Source organism: Vitis vinifera, chromosome 14 (genome assembly GCF_030704535.1).
Source record: "Vitis vinifera cultivar Pinot Noir 40024 chromosome 14, ASM3070453v1".
In the NCBI taxonomy this organism is placed as follows: domain Eukaryota; kingdom Viridiplantae; phylum Streptophyta; class Magnoliopsida; order Vitales; family Vitaceae; genus Vitis; species Vitis vinifera.
In genome coordinates this window covers 28,206,959-28,223,366 of record NC_081818.1, presented here as the reverse complement: position 1 = coordinate 28,223,366, position 16,408 = coordinate 28,206,959, and the positions used below count along the sequence as shown (strand labels likewise).

At 35.4% G+C, this 16,408-nt stretch overlaps 2 protein-coding genes across 4 annotated transcripts; one reads left to right on the top strand and one right to left on the bottom strand.

Annotated features, from left to right (window-relative positions):
* The first annotated feature begins 4,874 nt into the window (after positions 1 to 4,874).
* On the top strand, positions 4,875 to 11,536 carry LOC100267985 (protease Do-like 9). 3 transcript variants are annotated; one of them, XM_010662646.3, is made up of 10 exons: positions 4,875 to 5,562; positions 7,237 to 7,436; positions 7,894 to 8,074; positions 8,278 to 8,469; positions 8,826 to 9,058; positions 10,410 to 10,511; positions 10,675 to 10,725; positions 10,825 to 10,929; positions 11,050 to 11,167; positions 11,326 to 11,536. In XM_010662646.3, exons 1-9 carry the CDS (start codon positions 4,986 to 4,988, stop codon positions 11,146 to 11,148), a joined length of 1,740 nt encoding a protein of 579 aa, XP_010660948.1. In that variant the 5' UTR covers positions 4,875 to 4,985; the 3' UTR covers positions 11,149 to 11,167; positions 11,326 to 11,536. The 3 variants fall into 3 exon arrangements, with proteins under 3 accessions (XP_010660948.1, XP_010660947.1, XP_002275131.1); XM_010662645.3 differs by having other exon boundaries at positions 11,050 to 11,192; XM_002275095.4 differs by having other exon boundaries at positions 11,050 to 11,536.
* Positions 11,537 to 11,969: 433 nt separating this feature from the next.
* On the bottom strand, positions 11,970 to 14,585 carry LOC100259498 (WAT1-related protein At3g28050). The gene is made up of 7 exons (XM_002279726.4): positions 14,116 to 14,585; positions 13,931 to 13,996; positions 13,664 to 13,777; positions 12,795 to 13,038; positions 12,545 to 12,703; positions 12,302 to 12,453; positions 11,970 to 12,206 (listed from the first exon to the last, which is right to left on the bottom strand). The coding sequence occupies exons 1-7, from the start codon at positions 14,304 to 14,306 to the stop codon at positions 12,050 to 12,052; spliced, it is 1,083 nt and encodes a 360-aa protein (XP_002279762.1). The 5' UTR covers positions 14,307 to 14,585; the 3' UTR covers positions 11,970 to 12,049.
* Positions 14,586 to 16,408: the final 1,823 nt, after the last annotated feature.

Genomic DNA, 16,408 nt, shown 5'->3' with positions numbered 1-16,408 from the left:
TACACGAACCAACAAGCATATGCATATATATATATATAGGCCCAAGTGGGTAATTCAACAATAAAAAACAAAAAAAGTGAGAAACTTGTGACGATTAATTAATCTAGTGGCCAAATTGATCTTAAAAACCATTCACTTAGATGCGTACGTGCATGTTTTTAACTAGTCATCGGTTTTTAAGATGAAGTGGTCGATCAGGTAAAAAAAGCAAAGATAACAACGATTATTACAAAACCAGGGTATACAATGAACCCTAGTTAAATAAGAAGGCTCCATGACTATGTTGAAATGAAATAGACTTTTATCAAGATGAAGTGGCTGGATATACTACTAGAAACATGATAAACATAGGGTGACATTGACGACCATTTCAAGGCAATTATTCTTCGCTAGAAACCATGTGCTTTTCACTTTTCATATTCCATGTTTCAAAATATCAAAATCTGGGTGCCCGAATGGGCTGGGTCAATTCCCCTTGCCACCCATTTTGAATTCTTCTCTTTGATGGAGAACCCACCTCTTTGCCATTCTAAAAACGTTGGACAAATGTGTTACCTTTGTATATTATACTGTTGCCTTTGTTTTTCTCTCTTCTCCAATGTGTTGCAATAGTTTAGAATTAGGAATCCAACAAACACGTAAGAGATTACGCTTATAAAACTCAGGACCGGAGAGAAGCGTTCGTGTTGTCTGACTTTCCTGGCTGGCATTTTTAATTGGTCCTGTCATCATGCCGGCCATGTGGTCGTCTCTCCACTCCATGTTCTTGTCTTTCAATCTTTGTTTTCTTGTTCAATTTACAACCAACTAAAACAAAGATAATATAAATTTTAATCGAATAGATCATTTCTCATGTCATTTCTAGTTTTTAATTATTTTTCTTTCGTCCTCTTGTTGATAATTATTGATGGTTTTTAATTTATTGTCTAAACAAGTTCCATGCCCGGATTGTAGTTGGATGCATAGAGATTTTCAAGGCATTTTAAATGACATAATGGGCATATTCATTTGGTGATACATATGTCAACCAAACCAATCACACGTGAGCAAAAAATTTAAAAAAAAATAAAAAATTTAATGTGGTTCAACAATCAATATCATCTTACGATCAAGGAGTATACCAATACTCAACAATCCATTAATAAAAAAGAATAAGAAAAATTATAATAATGAAGCTTAATCCCACGAGTTGATTGTACAACTCGACTCCTAACATCCCAAATGAAGTGCAATAAAACTGATTCACGCTTCACAATCCAACAACATACATATCATGCTCAAATTTTTCTTTAAATTAATATATGTTAATATTATATTAAAAATAAGAGATAATTTTGTCTCTTATTAAGGAAAATTTATTCAACCCTCACTACCCCCATTTAATTTAAGTTTTACTTTAATTATTAAAATAGATTAAATAAAAAAAGGAAAAAAATTATATTATCACCCAACTCATCGTATATAAAATATTCTCACATGTTTTAATTGTTAACCTAGTCTGAAATAAAATAGAAAATTTAATTATTAACATAGTCTAATAAAAAATAGAACTCATCGTATATAAAATATTCCCTCCTACTTTAATTATTAACATAGTTCAAACAAAATAGAAGAATTTTTTATAGCACCAACTAACTCATCACATATAAAATATTATAACACCACCTAACTCATCACATATAAAATATTATAGCACCACCTAACTCATCATATACAAAATATTTTGTGATTATAATTAAATTTTGATTAAACATATCCTTAAATTTGAAACGACAAGGCCCATAATTTGTCCTTTTATCATTTGCCTCCATAATATATTCATTTTAAAATGCACTCCTGACATCAATTTGATACAAGATAATACCTTTATTATATACAAAAGGTAATAGTATTCTAATGACTTCTAACCTGTCAATGGGTATCAATGGGTATAGATCGAACTTATTTCATAATCAATTCATTATTCTTGTTTGAAACTTTGGATTAGTAGTCTTATTTTGTTTCTTACTATTACGTGATTTTCATCCAATATTCTATTTCTGAAAAGCTATTTATTTTCAATTAATGATTGATTATTAGGTCTAGACACTAATTCTTATACTTATTTCTTTTTTAAATTGACTTAATTCCTCTTGCGTTGTCATTATCTAAAATTCATCATTTTCCACTTCATGTATATTTTTAGGTTCAATATGTGAAAGAAAAACAAGATTATTGTAAAGATTTCTAAGTAAAAATATGGATTTCATTCTATTAAAATATTGATTACCTATAATTTGTTCTTATAGATGATTAGGGACAAATTTCTACTCTTAGCGAATAGTTCTTGACTTGGTCATTCTCCTTGAAGTGGTAGAAGAGCCAGTGATCGATCTCTCCTTTTTTATCTCAATATTTTCTATTGATCTCTTAAGATTGATGAACCTCTCTTATCTTCAATTTGTTTAAGCTCTCTTCCAAACATACTTCATCATCAATCTTGACACTTTCTTTTTTTTTTTTTTTTGAAGAAAATGGTTAAATTCATAAGAGAAAAAAAAAAAAACAACCACCTAGATAGATTCCCTAATTACAAGGCTTCTCTCGTTAAACACTTAAAAAGTTTTGTTGTAATTGAATAACCAAGGAAAATTTTATTATTCAATTTATCTTTGGTGTTTAAGATAAAAAATTTATACTCAAAGACTATGAAATAGCTAATATTAGGTTTTTTATTTTTTCGAATTTCATAGTAGATTTTCTTAAAAATGAACCTTATTAAAACATGATTTAAAACATAATAAGCAATGTTAACTATTTAGGTTAAAAATGTTTTGACAAATTATTTTCATTAAACATTGTTCATGTCATTTCTTACAAAGTTCAATATTTTCCTTTCAAATAATCTCATTTTGTTGAGGTGTTCTATATATATATTCATTTTAAATCTTTTTGTGATTTTTTTTAAAAAAATAGACTTCATTCTTTTGACTTAAGAAATAAACTCAAGCAAATCCAGATAAATCATCCATAATAACATATGCATAATATTTTCCTTTAAAACTAGAAGTTCTAGAAGAAACAAACAAATCCATACGAAGGAATTCTAAATGCTTTGATATAAAAATAGTATTTTTGTTTTTTAAAAATGCTTTTTATTTATTTCCCCATTTGACATTCATTACAAACCAATCATTTTTAAAAATAATTATGAAAAGATATTTTACAAGTTCATAGTTTTTGAGTTGTGGAATGAAGTTCGTGTTTACATATCCTAACCTTCTATACTAACCAACTTTCATTATGCTTGAAAGAACGGTTATCATAATTGTATGTTTTTTAATATCAATTGTATAAGTATTTTTATTTCCATGATTCATAAAAGTGATTTTATCATTCAAAAACGATTTAAAAAAACTTTTATCACATAGTTGACTATCAATAAGAATGACATTTTCAAGAATAAACATCATTCCCGATATTACTTTTGACAATGATTTTCCTTTTTGTATTGTCTTTAAATGTGACAAAGTGGTTTGACGAAGGGTTATTAAAATCTAATCTATGAATCTCAAATGGATACTCAATGTTTCCTAAACCAAAAATTAAAATAAAATAAATAAATAAAAGGAAAAAAAAAAAAAAAAGAATAAACGGCTTTATAGAATGGTGGTTTAATTGATCCCATAGGAATTGCAATATTAGATTGAAGATTTATAACTTTTAAGTTATAAATTTCAATAATCTTAGTCGTATTAGAGGATTACAATCATTATTACTATCCTAAATGTTTTTACAATAATTGTGAAGGTTACATGTATATTTGAAAAGTTTAACATCGAATATGATGATATTCATAATTTTCTACATATATATATTTGGGAAAAACGTGTTTTCATTCGCATTTATAAGAAAAAAAAAACAACAACAATAAAATAAGAATCCAAATTTATAAAATACAAATTTTAAACAACTATCTAAAAATAATTAATATTTCATGCATTTTTTTTAAGTCAAAAATATTATCTTTGACCATTCGAGTACTTCCTTTTAATGATACATGTACTATTTTTTATCATCTTAGGCACTACTTTTAACCGATAAATACATAAAACTTGAATTATTTTTAAAAAGTTCATATTTTGTAATTACTTTTATATGAGTACTTGAAAACATTTATATATATATATATATATATATATATATATATATATATATATATATATATATATATATTTTTTTTTTTAAGAAAACTAATATTTTTACATTTTATAAAACTTGCCAAATTTTTTTTTTTTAATATGTTTTCAAATTTGCATTTTTTTTTCTTTCAAGATTTAGAACACCTCCAAGAATATTAATTTTATTTCTTGCTTCTATCATGAGTGCCTGTGACCTAGTTTTTTCACTTATTTCTTCTTTGTAAGTATCAACCAGTCAATTTTTAAGTGTCTAATGCTTCAAAACAACTAGGAATATTAACAAAGAAAATTAAAATTAAAATTAAAATTTAAAAATAAATTATTCTGAGATAAATAAATATACATTCAAATGGTTTCTTCATGAAAAAATTGTTGAGATAAGAAAGAAATGAATATCCATTCATTTTATGGCAAATGAAATGGGCCCTTCTCGGTAGGCCCAAAAGAAAATTCGGATCAGATCTGGTCAGGATTTGGGCTTCTAGGCCCTTTTTCGGGGTCTTTGATTTTCCATAGGCCATTTTGTCTTTGGTTTGAGGATTTATTACGATGATGTCCATTTTTGAAAAATATTCTTAAAATGTGAATTGAATAGGTTGTTTTTTTAATTGTTTTTCCGAAAATAGAATGAAGTTGAGGCCCAGCCCAAGAAGTCGAATCGTTTCCGGCCCAAACTCATAACCCTAACATGAAGACGTAAACTCACCATTTTGGGTTCAGCTCTGATGCAGAGCTCCGTTTCCGTGTCATTACGAAGAATTAAAACCCTAAAAATCGAGTCTTCACAGTTGTGGCTTTCTGGGAATGGGAGAGCCAAAGAGGAAGCGAGGTCGCAAACCTAAAGCCCCAAAGACAGAATCCATGGACTTCCAATTCACGAACCCTGGACCCAGCACCACCGCCACAGCCACCGCTGCTGCCAACGACGTTGTATCTGCCTCCGCCGTGGAACTCACTGAAGGCAGCCCCCCGTCCGCTCGCCGGGGTCGGGGCAGGCCCAGGAAGATCGGTAAACATGTCGAGAAGTCCCCCGAACGTCGGAGCTCCCGGTTCGTGGAATCGAGCAACGGTGACGCGAGGCATGTGGGTGCTGTGGTTGTTCCGGAGGCGCCGCCCAGGTGGGAGAGTGTTGTGAGGGTGGTGCCATCTATGGACGCGGTGGTGAAGGTGTTTTGCGTGCACACGGAGCCGAATTTCTCGCTGCCATGGCAGCGGAAGCGGCAATACAGTTCGAGTAGCAGTGGGTTTATCATTGAGGGAAGGAGGGTGTTGACGAATGCTCATTCGGTTGAGCATCATACGCAGGTGAAGCTCAAGAAACGCGGCTCAGATACCAAATACTTGGCTACTGTGCTAGCTATTGGGACTGAGTGTGATATCGGTTAGTGTCTTTCTTTGTTTTGGGATGTTTTCTTATATGGGTACTTTTACATCTTTGTACTTATGGGTTATATCTTCTGATTCTTTGGTGGGAGGAACAATGATTTGGTTTTGGGATCATTCTTGAGCATTTCTAAGCAGATTGATATGATTTTATTGAGCTTGAATGAGAACAAAATGCCAATTATTAGAGTAGAGAAGATATTGATAACACATTTGGTCGTGTAGGTTGAATCTAGGGTAATGCTAGTTTCTGTGGATGAGCTCCCTAACAAGCGAGGATGAACACAATCGTAGTCTTACACAGCACAAACTTGTGATGGATTCATATATATATTCTTCTAATAATATCTGTTTTGTGTTGTATAAAACCATTTGTAATTTGTGTAACACTAATATTTCATAAAAGATCCATTTCTTAAATTACAAATTGTTTTACAAACAACATAGGAAGGAAAAGGAAGAAACTTTGGCTATTTCGCACAGGACCATTGTAAAGGTTGAAGAATGTATGGAGTACAACCCCTCTTTATGTATTTTGGTGCTTTTGAAGGTAGACAAATCTCATAATTTTCAAATTTTGGAGCTATTTAGAGTTTAAACTAGAGAACATGTTTGTAAATGTTTTGAATGCTTGGTCAGCCAATTCTTTTGTTTTTGTTGGGTTTTGTTTTGTTCTATTTGTGGGGGAAGAGGGCCCAGGGTGAAATGGGTTTCTTTTATGAATTCATTGATAGTTTAGTTGAGCTAAGGACCTGTTGGTTACTTTTCCTGCTTTTCCCCCTTGGTTACTGCTTGTATACCTCCTGTGTACATGGGTGATGTCCTTTTTGGGAGTTCTTTTATAAATCTTGTCCCCTGTTGAAAAGAAGATACAAATCAGGTCAATGTCCATTAGTGCACATCAAGAGAGATGATGGAGATTTCAAAAGAAAGGACGAAATCTTTGAGAAAAATGATAGAAATTTGTAACACATATATTTTGTGAATTCTTCCCCAAAAGGAGTGTTAGGAACGGAATAGCAAAAATATTGAAAATATCAATAACATTATGAAAATAGAAGAAATATCAGATATATTATGACAAAAAGATGTATCCTGTGCCTTTTCTTTTTGGCCTTGTTGCCTTGCATACATTGTGTATACTTTAAGGTGTACATCAGGCTTTCTTAATACAATTGCTTTTACTCATCAAAAAAAAAAAAAAAAAGATGTATCCTGTTATATCATTTTTGAGGATGACAGAAACATGAAAAATATTGGAGATAGATTTAAGAATTCAATTTTTTGGTCCTTGTTAATAATACAATGCATAAACGTTCTTGATTTTTGAAAATTACAAAACATGTGATTGTGTGTGTTGGAGTGCTCATTTGGCAAAGTATTGTTTTTCATAAACTTATAGGTTTCTTATTTGGAGTATTAGCTTCTTCTTTTTTAATGATGTTGCAAAAATGCCAAAAAAGAAAAGAAAAAGGAAAAAACTAATTACTATGATTTTCTTGAATTAATAAAGAAAGAAATATGAACATTGATCTACTTGTGTAGTTTGAATATATGGACTGTTGCTATGAGTTCAAGAAAACCTAAAAAATCCATCTAATGTGTCATGAGTTCCATAACTGAAAGATATCATTTCCTTTTATTTTATTTTATTTTATTTTAATCTATACAGCATTGTTGACTGTCAATGATGATGAGTTCTGGGATGGGGTTAAGCCGGTGGAATTTGGAGATTTGCCTGCACTCCAAGATGCTGTTACAGTTGTAGGCTACCCAATCGGGGGCGACACAATCTCTGTCACAAGTGGTGTTGTATCACGCATGGAGATATTATCTTATGTTCATGGTTCAACTGAGCTTCTTGGTCTTCAGGTTATCCATTCTTTATAATGTTTAGCCTGGTTGTTAGCATAATGCCTTGACATTTCTTGCTTGTAATTCTCGATTTCATTGATAGGTTGTGAATGGCTTGAGGTTCTTATCACTAAGTCCTAAGTTTTTCTCTCCCATCCTCCCTTAACCCAACCTTTCTCTCTTACACACATTTGGTATTTGGGTGTACCTTATATACCTCCTGCTTCCTGTACATTATGCCCTTTTTGCTAGTTGTCATGTATGTTACATGCATGTGTCTCCATATGAGTGCTCTCTCTCTCTCTCACACACACCCCAGGCTGGTATTTGCATGTACCTTATATAGTTCCTGCACATTACCCCCATTTTGCTAGGGTTTCATATGTTTGTTACATATAAACACACTCCTTTGCCTATCTAACAGGAAAAAAATTATGTCTTAAACATTCTTGTTGTTCATGAGTTGCTTTTGCAGATAGATGCTGCAATAAACTCTGGAAATTCTGGTGGACCTGCAATTAATGATAAAGGCAAATGTGTGGGTATCGCATTTCAGTCCCTTAAACATGAAGATGTAGAGAATATAGGTTATGTCATACCAACGCCAGTTATTATGCACTTCATCCGGGATTATGAGAAGAATGGTGCATATACAGGTGCATCAGAGTGTAGTCTTGTGCTTTTCAGTTTGTGTCTGTTTTAACTCTCACGAGTTACTCTCTTTATATAATTATCTAAATGTGTTCTTGTTGGCTATTTGCAAAATGGAGACAACACAAATTTTGTGTTTTTGTGTTCTGCATATTGCTTGAAATTGCTGCCTACGCTTAAACTCGTTTTGGCATTTGTAACATCACAGGATTCCCAATTCTTGGGGTTGAATGGCAGAAGATGGAAAATCCTGATCTGCGTGTGTCAATGGGGATGGGACCTGATCAGAAGGGTGTCCGTATTAGAAGAATTGAGCCTACAGCTCCTGAGTCTCATGTTCTGAAGCCATCTGATGTTATTCTTAGCTTTGATGGGGTTAATATTGCCAATGATGGAACAGGTAACAAAAATCTTTCACATTTTTGTGCATTTCACCATCATTTATGGTATTGTTTTTAGTTCATTCAGCTTTCTTGTTCTTTGTTCATTATTATGACTGATAAACATCCCATAAAAAAATTGATTGAAAAAAATTGCCGTTGCTATTTATTTTCTTGTATAATTTTTACCTTTTGGGTACTTACATAATAAGTAGTTTTCCAAACCATTGTCTTAAAGGACTTTTTATTCCCATCTTGCTGTATTGTGACCATAACATGACTTCCATAATGAAGAATCAAGAAAATACTGTCCTAAAAAACAATGCAATGGAAAAAATAGCAACTCACTTTTTCTGTTTTGGGATTAAAATTGCAGTTCCATTTAGGCATGGAGAGCGCATTGGTTTCAGTTACCTTGTTTCTCAAAAGTATACGGGGGATAATGCTGTAGTTAAAGTTCTCCGGAATTCACAGATACTTGAATTCTGCATAAAACTTGCAATTCACAAGCGGCTCATAGCTGCACACATCAAGGGCAGACCTCCATCCTATTACATTATTGGTGGATTTGTTTTTACAGCAGTATCTGTTCCATATCTGCGTTCTGAGGTACACATTTTGACCATGTCTTTGCTCCACATGTGTGTGCATTCATATATAATTTTTATTTTTATATCTGCATTGACTTGTCCACTGTTGTGGAGATGATTCAACTTGTATTTTATTGTTTGACTGTAGGAATTTTTTAGTTCTCAAGATTGGAGTATTACTCTTCTTCTGTCCTTTGTAATTTCTTTGTAAGACTGGCAACCTTTCATTTCCACTTCTTTTATTGAGACCAGACTGTCCTGACCACAGTATTATCGATTAAAACTTGGAGAAGGATGAGGAATCATTAAGGTAAAAAAGGGAAAAAAGCACAGTAAAGAAAACACCTAAAACAAACCAAATCCCCAGCCCCACACTCCATTATCCCAATCCAAGCCATAAACCCCTTCTTGAGGTGGTCACCAAGACACAGTCAGTCCATATCATGTTGAAGAAATAACCACTATGAAGTCCCTTTCAACCATACAATTCTAGGACCGCCTGGACTTCATCAACTGGTGAATGACTCATGGAATGAATACAAAATATATTGATTCTATATGGAAAAAAAAAAAAGGCTCTTATTTGTGAGGATGCATGTATTATCGTCAACCTGTCCTTATTCTGACCCAGACCTTGTTCCAACTGTTAAGAGTATGCTACAGCTCTTCTTGGTCCACTCAACTCTCATCGTCACTTCTAACATATCAATAATAAATAGGAGCTTTTATGAATAGTAGGAAATTGTGCCTAGCAAGTTTAATCCTAGCCCATTTGTTGTTTTGCTGCTTGATAAGCGGCAATTCCCCTTCCTCATATGGATGTGCAACTCTGTGGTAAAATATTATGCACAGAGTAAAATGGTAGAACAGTAAGCTGATATTGTGTTGGTTTCCATTTGGTTCAAATGGGCAAACCAGTTCTCTCTTGGGCTATCAGGACAGATGGCACAGCAAATGCCCTGTGGATGTAAAGTTTTCTTCAGGATGCGTGTGTCCTACCCAACCATGTGTATAAAAAATCTTGGAAACTCTATTTCACATTAAGAATTACAATAAGGAATGTCAATAAGATATTAGATGCTATACCTGCTAGAGTCTTGCCTTTTTCTTTTTCCCCCCTTAAATTTTTTCTGCTAGAGAGTTGGTTCATGCTTCTGTGCTTGATTTGCTCATTGAATCATTTTTATCCACATAGGATAATGTCTTAATTATGTCAAGCAGTTGACCTCTTGGAGGATTTCTGCCTTTAATTGATGTCTATGATGTAACTTAGTATCTACTTTTTAGGAGCTACCCACTCAGGGTTGAGTTTGTAAACAAAGTGTTGGATTTTGTTGCTTCTTAACTTCTGTTTTTGCACTCATATATAGTATGGCAAGGATTATGAATTTGATGCTCCAGTCAAGCTGTTGGATAAGCATCTGTACTCAATGGCACAATCCGTCGATGAACAACTTGTTGTGGTTGCTCAGGTCTCTCTCTCTCTCTCTCTCTCCTGTCAAATTGATGGATAAGAGTCTGCACTCAGTGTCTGTATTTTATCTTCCTCGTATCATTCATGACATTCATCCACATGAATCCTCAAGTTTTCTGATCCTGAACCCAATAAATAGCTTATGTCTAAATTTGTGACAGGTGCTTGTGGCAGACATTAATATTGGATATGAGGAAATTGTCAATACACAGGTCAGAAAAAGCTTTGAATACAAACTTGATGATTAGCATTGCCCAATTACTTTCATAATAAAGTTTTTCCCTATTCTTTCTTTTGGCATGTGAATATAGGTTCTTTCTTTCAATGGTAAGCCTGTAAAGAATCTGAAGAGCCTGGCCACCATGGTTGAGAGTTGTGATGATGAATTTTTAAAATTCGAACTGGAATATCAACAGGTTCTCTCTCTCTCTCTCTCTCTCTCTCTCTCTCTCTCTCTCTCTCTCTCTCTATCTATCTATCTATCCATCTATCTCTCTCTGAGCTTTGCTGAGTTTGTGTTGTTCCTTTTCATGCAGATAGTGGTCCTCCAAACTAAAACTGCCAAAGCAGCAACTTTAGATATTTTAACAACACATTGCATACCTTCAGCTATGTCAGATGATCTCAAGACATGAAAAGAGATCTGGTGGAAGTGTATGCCAGTTTTTTGCCTAACCCTGTAATCAACTTCTGCACTTCCCTCCTACTGTGGGTGCTGTAACAAAATGCAGTTCCACCCGCTTGAGTGCTGTGGAAGCCAGAAATCTGTTGCTGCTTGTTGATATCTTCTGCATTTTCATTTGTTGATGCAGGCTACGGAGTTGCGTTTTGGATAGTTCTGTAATACTTAGGCACATCTCAATGGGGACTAAGATGCTGCTTTCCCATATTTTGTTGGAAGCAAGTGATGAGGAAATTGCATCTGAAATTAGTGTTTTGTATCTCCAAGGTTATCAGTCACTTTGTAACAGTCTGCCAAATATGAATGGGAAGTTTGTTTATCGGCTCCAGTGTTATCAGCCACTCGAGATATCTTCCTATCACTTTATTATTAGCATTTTTTTTTCTGAAAAAAATATATATTCTCAATTCATATCTAGATTACTACCTCATCGGAAGGAACATCTCAACTCTTATGTTATACCATTTATAGATGAGTCATACAGTGGAGGATGCGTGTGTTCTCAGCCCAAGTTGGGGATGTATTGTACCATCTTTGCTGGAAAAAAGGGTAAAAACCAGCACTTTGTGGCGCACACAAGCATTCCAACCCACCAATTCAATTCATATAATGAAGTACCTGGAGTTCCAAGCGGGTTTGTTACTTTTTCCTCATTTCTGTCCCATTCCTAGTGTGGTACTTGGGCTGGTTCAGGAGATATTATGGCATATTTTTCTTTGTGACTGCATATAACACATGATGAATTACACATTTCAACCCTTTTGAGCAGCTGGATTTTGTAAGCCTTGTATGCATTTTTAGAAGTAGATAGGGAATCATTTGTATTAACATTGCATTATCTGCACATACTTGCTCTAAATTTCCTCCGTTTTATAGTTCTGCAATAGAGGAGCCTTTTGAGCAGATGGTGATTCCAAGCTACCGATTGTACAGTCCTCAACCATGTCTTCCTGTGCTTTCCCCCACATCACGGTGTAAAACCCCATGGTTATGATTGTGGCGCCAATGACACTGCAAAAATGGCAAGGAAAAGAATAGGCAAAATGAACCAAAAAAGGAACCCTTATAGCATTACCCCACCTGCAGGGAGATTCTTTGGTTTGTACCTTCCAAGATAGAGAGAATCACCGAGGAGCGCAACACCCATGGTAACTGCAATGATAATCGCTAATGGCTTGAACATTGCTACATAGACTGGCCCCTTCATGCGTATCGCCCAGGTGTGGATAGTATTACCTAAAAATGACCCGAAAATGCCCTAAACAGAGAGACAAAGCCACATTTAGACTACAACAATATAGCAATCTAGGCAATCACACTGCAGTGGTGGTAGTTCATTAGTTTCTCACCGAGCACACTATAGAAGCCAATGCTATTCTTGGCCTTACTATCCAAACACTTGAGTTTGGTTCTGTGACCAAACCAACAATGGCCGCCAGAAGGGACACGAATAAGTTGTAGAAAAAGACCACAGTTGGTTCTGAGGGGTACTCCTTTATGATGTGTGCCTGTAAAAACATCACCGTGTTTGAAATTTGGAAAGACTCAACTCTCAAATCACTTCAGAAGTTCTTTATGAGGATTGCAGGAGGATCATACCTGAACAATGTACCAAACTGGAGTCAGGAAATACTCGACTGAAAGGAAAAGGGCACCAATAATCCAGCTTGATTCTGATGAACGCAGAGGGTGAGGAGGTTGATGAAGTGAAATGGATGGAGATGGAGTCAATATGATTGGGGGCCCCTTATACAGAGTCACTACAAATGCCCCTGATATTGATACTATGGTGCCAATGATTTTAGCCTGGCTGCTTGAGCTTCTCAAAGCTAGCTTTTCCATCCTTTTTGTTATAAAATAAGAACAGAATCAGAACATTGGATGCTCAGAATCAAGATTCAGTCATTTCACAAAGAGAAATTTTCAATGATTCGGCCATTTGGTTATTGAAATAACTTGTGGTTCAAGGTCCTTCGCGTTATTTTCAGGCTAGATGATGACGTTACGCAAAATACAAACTCTAGTATAAGGAAAAAGACAAATAACTGGGCCCTTCCATAATGATCCAACTTTCCATATGCTGGTGGAGAAAATGGGGAAAGTTTGAGACCTCAATTCATGGTGTAGCCATTAAATATCAAGTATTCGAGCAACTCAAAAATGGATTCAATTAGCTAGATTGTGATATGAATATATCCTACAAGTATTAAAAGAAATATCCCTTTTTTTCTTTGTGAAAAGAATACTCTTGTATTGGATTTGATGATCTCGTCTGAAAACCACCAATTGATGTCTGAGAGTTGAGTAAGACTTTTATGATATTTGACCCCAAAGGTGGGTCACCCATATGGGCGAATTGTTTCACCCCAACACATACTTTTTAGTTTTTACCGGTGACGCACCTACCTATGCAATTGAAAACTGCAGCCAAGCAGTTACACGAGGGGAAGAAGAGTAAAGTTCAAAACCTGAAAATGACTGCAAGTATGAAAGTAAAAGCTGGAACGAGGTTGCTGATGGCAGAAGCAAGAGTTGGGGAACTGATGTTAATGCCTCTATAACCCATTGTCTGAGATGCACACCTGCAAAACCCCACCATCCAAACACAATTAGTTCCTAATCGTTTCTGGTTTTCCACTCATTCCTCGCACTAAAGCATTGTAAGCATCTTTCAATTATCCTTCAAATTCATGGGATTGCTTTGAAATTCGCAACAACAAACAATATGACTTTACCCAATTAATCCAAGTACAAAGATTTTACACAGAACGGGGAAGCTCAGTGGGGGAAGAACTCCTCTCCTGCAAAACATCGTAGATACAATTCTGAATTGGTGGATGCATGTTGCTGGGATTCTTGTAAAAAATCAGGAAACTTGCAAAAATTTGCGAGAAAATAAATGAGTGGGAAAGAGAGAGACCTGTGGGTAATGAAGGGTGAGGGAAGGAGAACAAGCGCAGCAATACCATAAGCATAGACCACAAAGACATGGTAGTTCAAACCCCTCAAGGTGGCTGCCTTGTACAGCGTGTTCAGCCCCACGTTAGTGCACTCCAGAGCCACCATGGCTGAAAATGACACCACATCCCTGTACCAGTCCCCCCTCCTCATCTCTTCTCCTGCTCTCTCTTTCTCTCGAGAACAAAAACGCAGTTGGGTTTCAAGAATTTTCTCTGCTAACCCACCATGGAGTTGAACTTTCGGTGATCTCTATGAAAGATCATCAAAATCCACAATTGGGTTCGACGGTTTTCTGTGATCTCTATATGAGATCATCAACAAAAGTTGGCCGGCATTTGGGGGTGAATGCTGACTTGGACATCCTAGAGGGAGGAGGTTGGGTGTGGCTTAATATGGTGGAAAAAGTCATTTGCCCTGTGACATATAATAATAATGAAAAGTGGTTTCACGCTTCATGCAATCACAATAACATGTTACGGTCCCACGTTGTCATCTTTTGTCAATAACACTGCCCACGCGCCACAGGAAAATGGAAGGAGAAGAAGATGACAAAGAAAGGTCAGGAAAGGAAAAAAAAAAAAAAAAAAGCCAATGCATGGCCCCACTGAAGTGTGCCAATTCTTGATTTCTTAAAAGCTTTGGATGATTCGGATGGGGGCAGGTTTTCCAATGGCATCTGCTTTTATACTTTGTATCCTTCTGGGTCCAGGACAAGGAAAGGAAAGAACAGAGATGAAGGCTTTGGGGATCAACAGGACTGATGTTTTTGCATGTTGGATTAGGATGTGGGAGAAAATTATGGTGGTTTTGATGGGCAAGTAGAGTGGGAGAATATTTCTCAAGCATCAATTCTGATAAAAATGAACTATTTCTGTTTCCTTCTGTATTTGATCTCTTCAAAACTGTGTTGGGTCTTAATTGAACCAACTGAGCATCTCAAATTTACCAAGTGGTTATGATGCTCATCTTCTAGAGCCACCCTTTTTGAGGAGATAATTGGATGGACAAGTTTAACAATCTAATAACCAACCATAATTGTCTTAGGATTGTGAATTATTGCTTTTGGCTGACACAAGCAAAAAAAAAAAATTTTAAATAATGATAATGGCTACAATTGCTTATTCTATCTCAGCATAATCATGGCTTTCCCCAGTGATAGATGGGATATCATGGCATTTTTTTATGATGATGAGAGTGACACCACCACCGCCTCCACCCCCTCCACCTCCACCCAAGTGTTATTATATGGGGAGGGTGGGATTTCGAAGGGGCAACACTACTCTCATTTCCACTGAATTGGGTTTTCACAAATGAAAAGGGCAAAGAGCAACCAGAAGTTCGCTTTCTAAAAGTGCATCAGACCTACTATAGTGACCTTAGGAGTACCATTCAGTCAAACAATCTGGTAGAGGCCACTGTAACTTGTTACCACATCCTTGCTAATTACAAAATGTTACTCCATGGGGGAAAGATGTAACATCAAAGAAGCCCCCACACGTTTCTCAGTCTGCTGAAAGAGCACAGGCCAAAGCGGTTGCGGGAGGACCAATGGAGTCATGTTATCGGTTGCCTAGTTAGCCTACATGGCGAGCTAGGTGGCAAATATCATGCTAGGAAGTGTATCTGATTCCTAATTGACAATATAAAATGTTTCCCATATCCACCTATCATTATAATATGAGATTTTCTAATAAGAAAAGGGAATGCTTAGTGGATCAATTCAAGGTATAGGCATAAGGAATGAACGAAAAACCTTAGATGCTTCGAGGTGTAAATATAAAGTGAGAAAAAATGTAAGATATTTTTGAAATCCAATAATTGTATTTGTTTTTATTATCTTTTATAATATTCTTTATGATATAGTGAAATGATTCTTTCTCATTCATAAATATAAGTATGATCGGGTCAAACTCCGTTGAAAACCTTATATATCTTTGCACAATATATCTTTGCACAAGGGTTATTTTATCTTTGTGTTTGGAAACTAATATATTTGCAGTAAAGTTTTCCTGGCAAACAGAGTCCAATAGCCATCAGCTATAGTTTCACACTACAGGGGTATTATTTGTTGTCCATCACTGGCAGTGGTTTGATGGGATTGGCACCTAACGAGCTTGAGATTCACGCGGGGGTAGGGCCAAGCCTTCAAGAAAAATCCAATTCAGTCCATTTAGACAGTGTCATGTGATAGTAACTCAGACACATACCATGGATGGACTGCGAGACTGAAAATCTGGCTGGGTTGTTTGGTA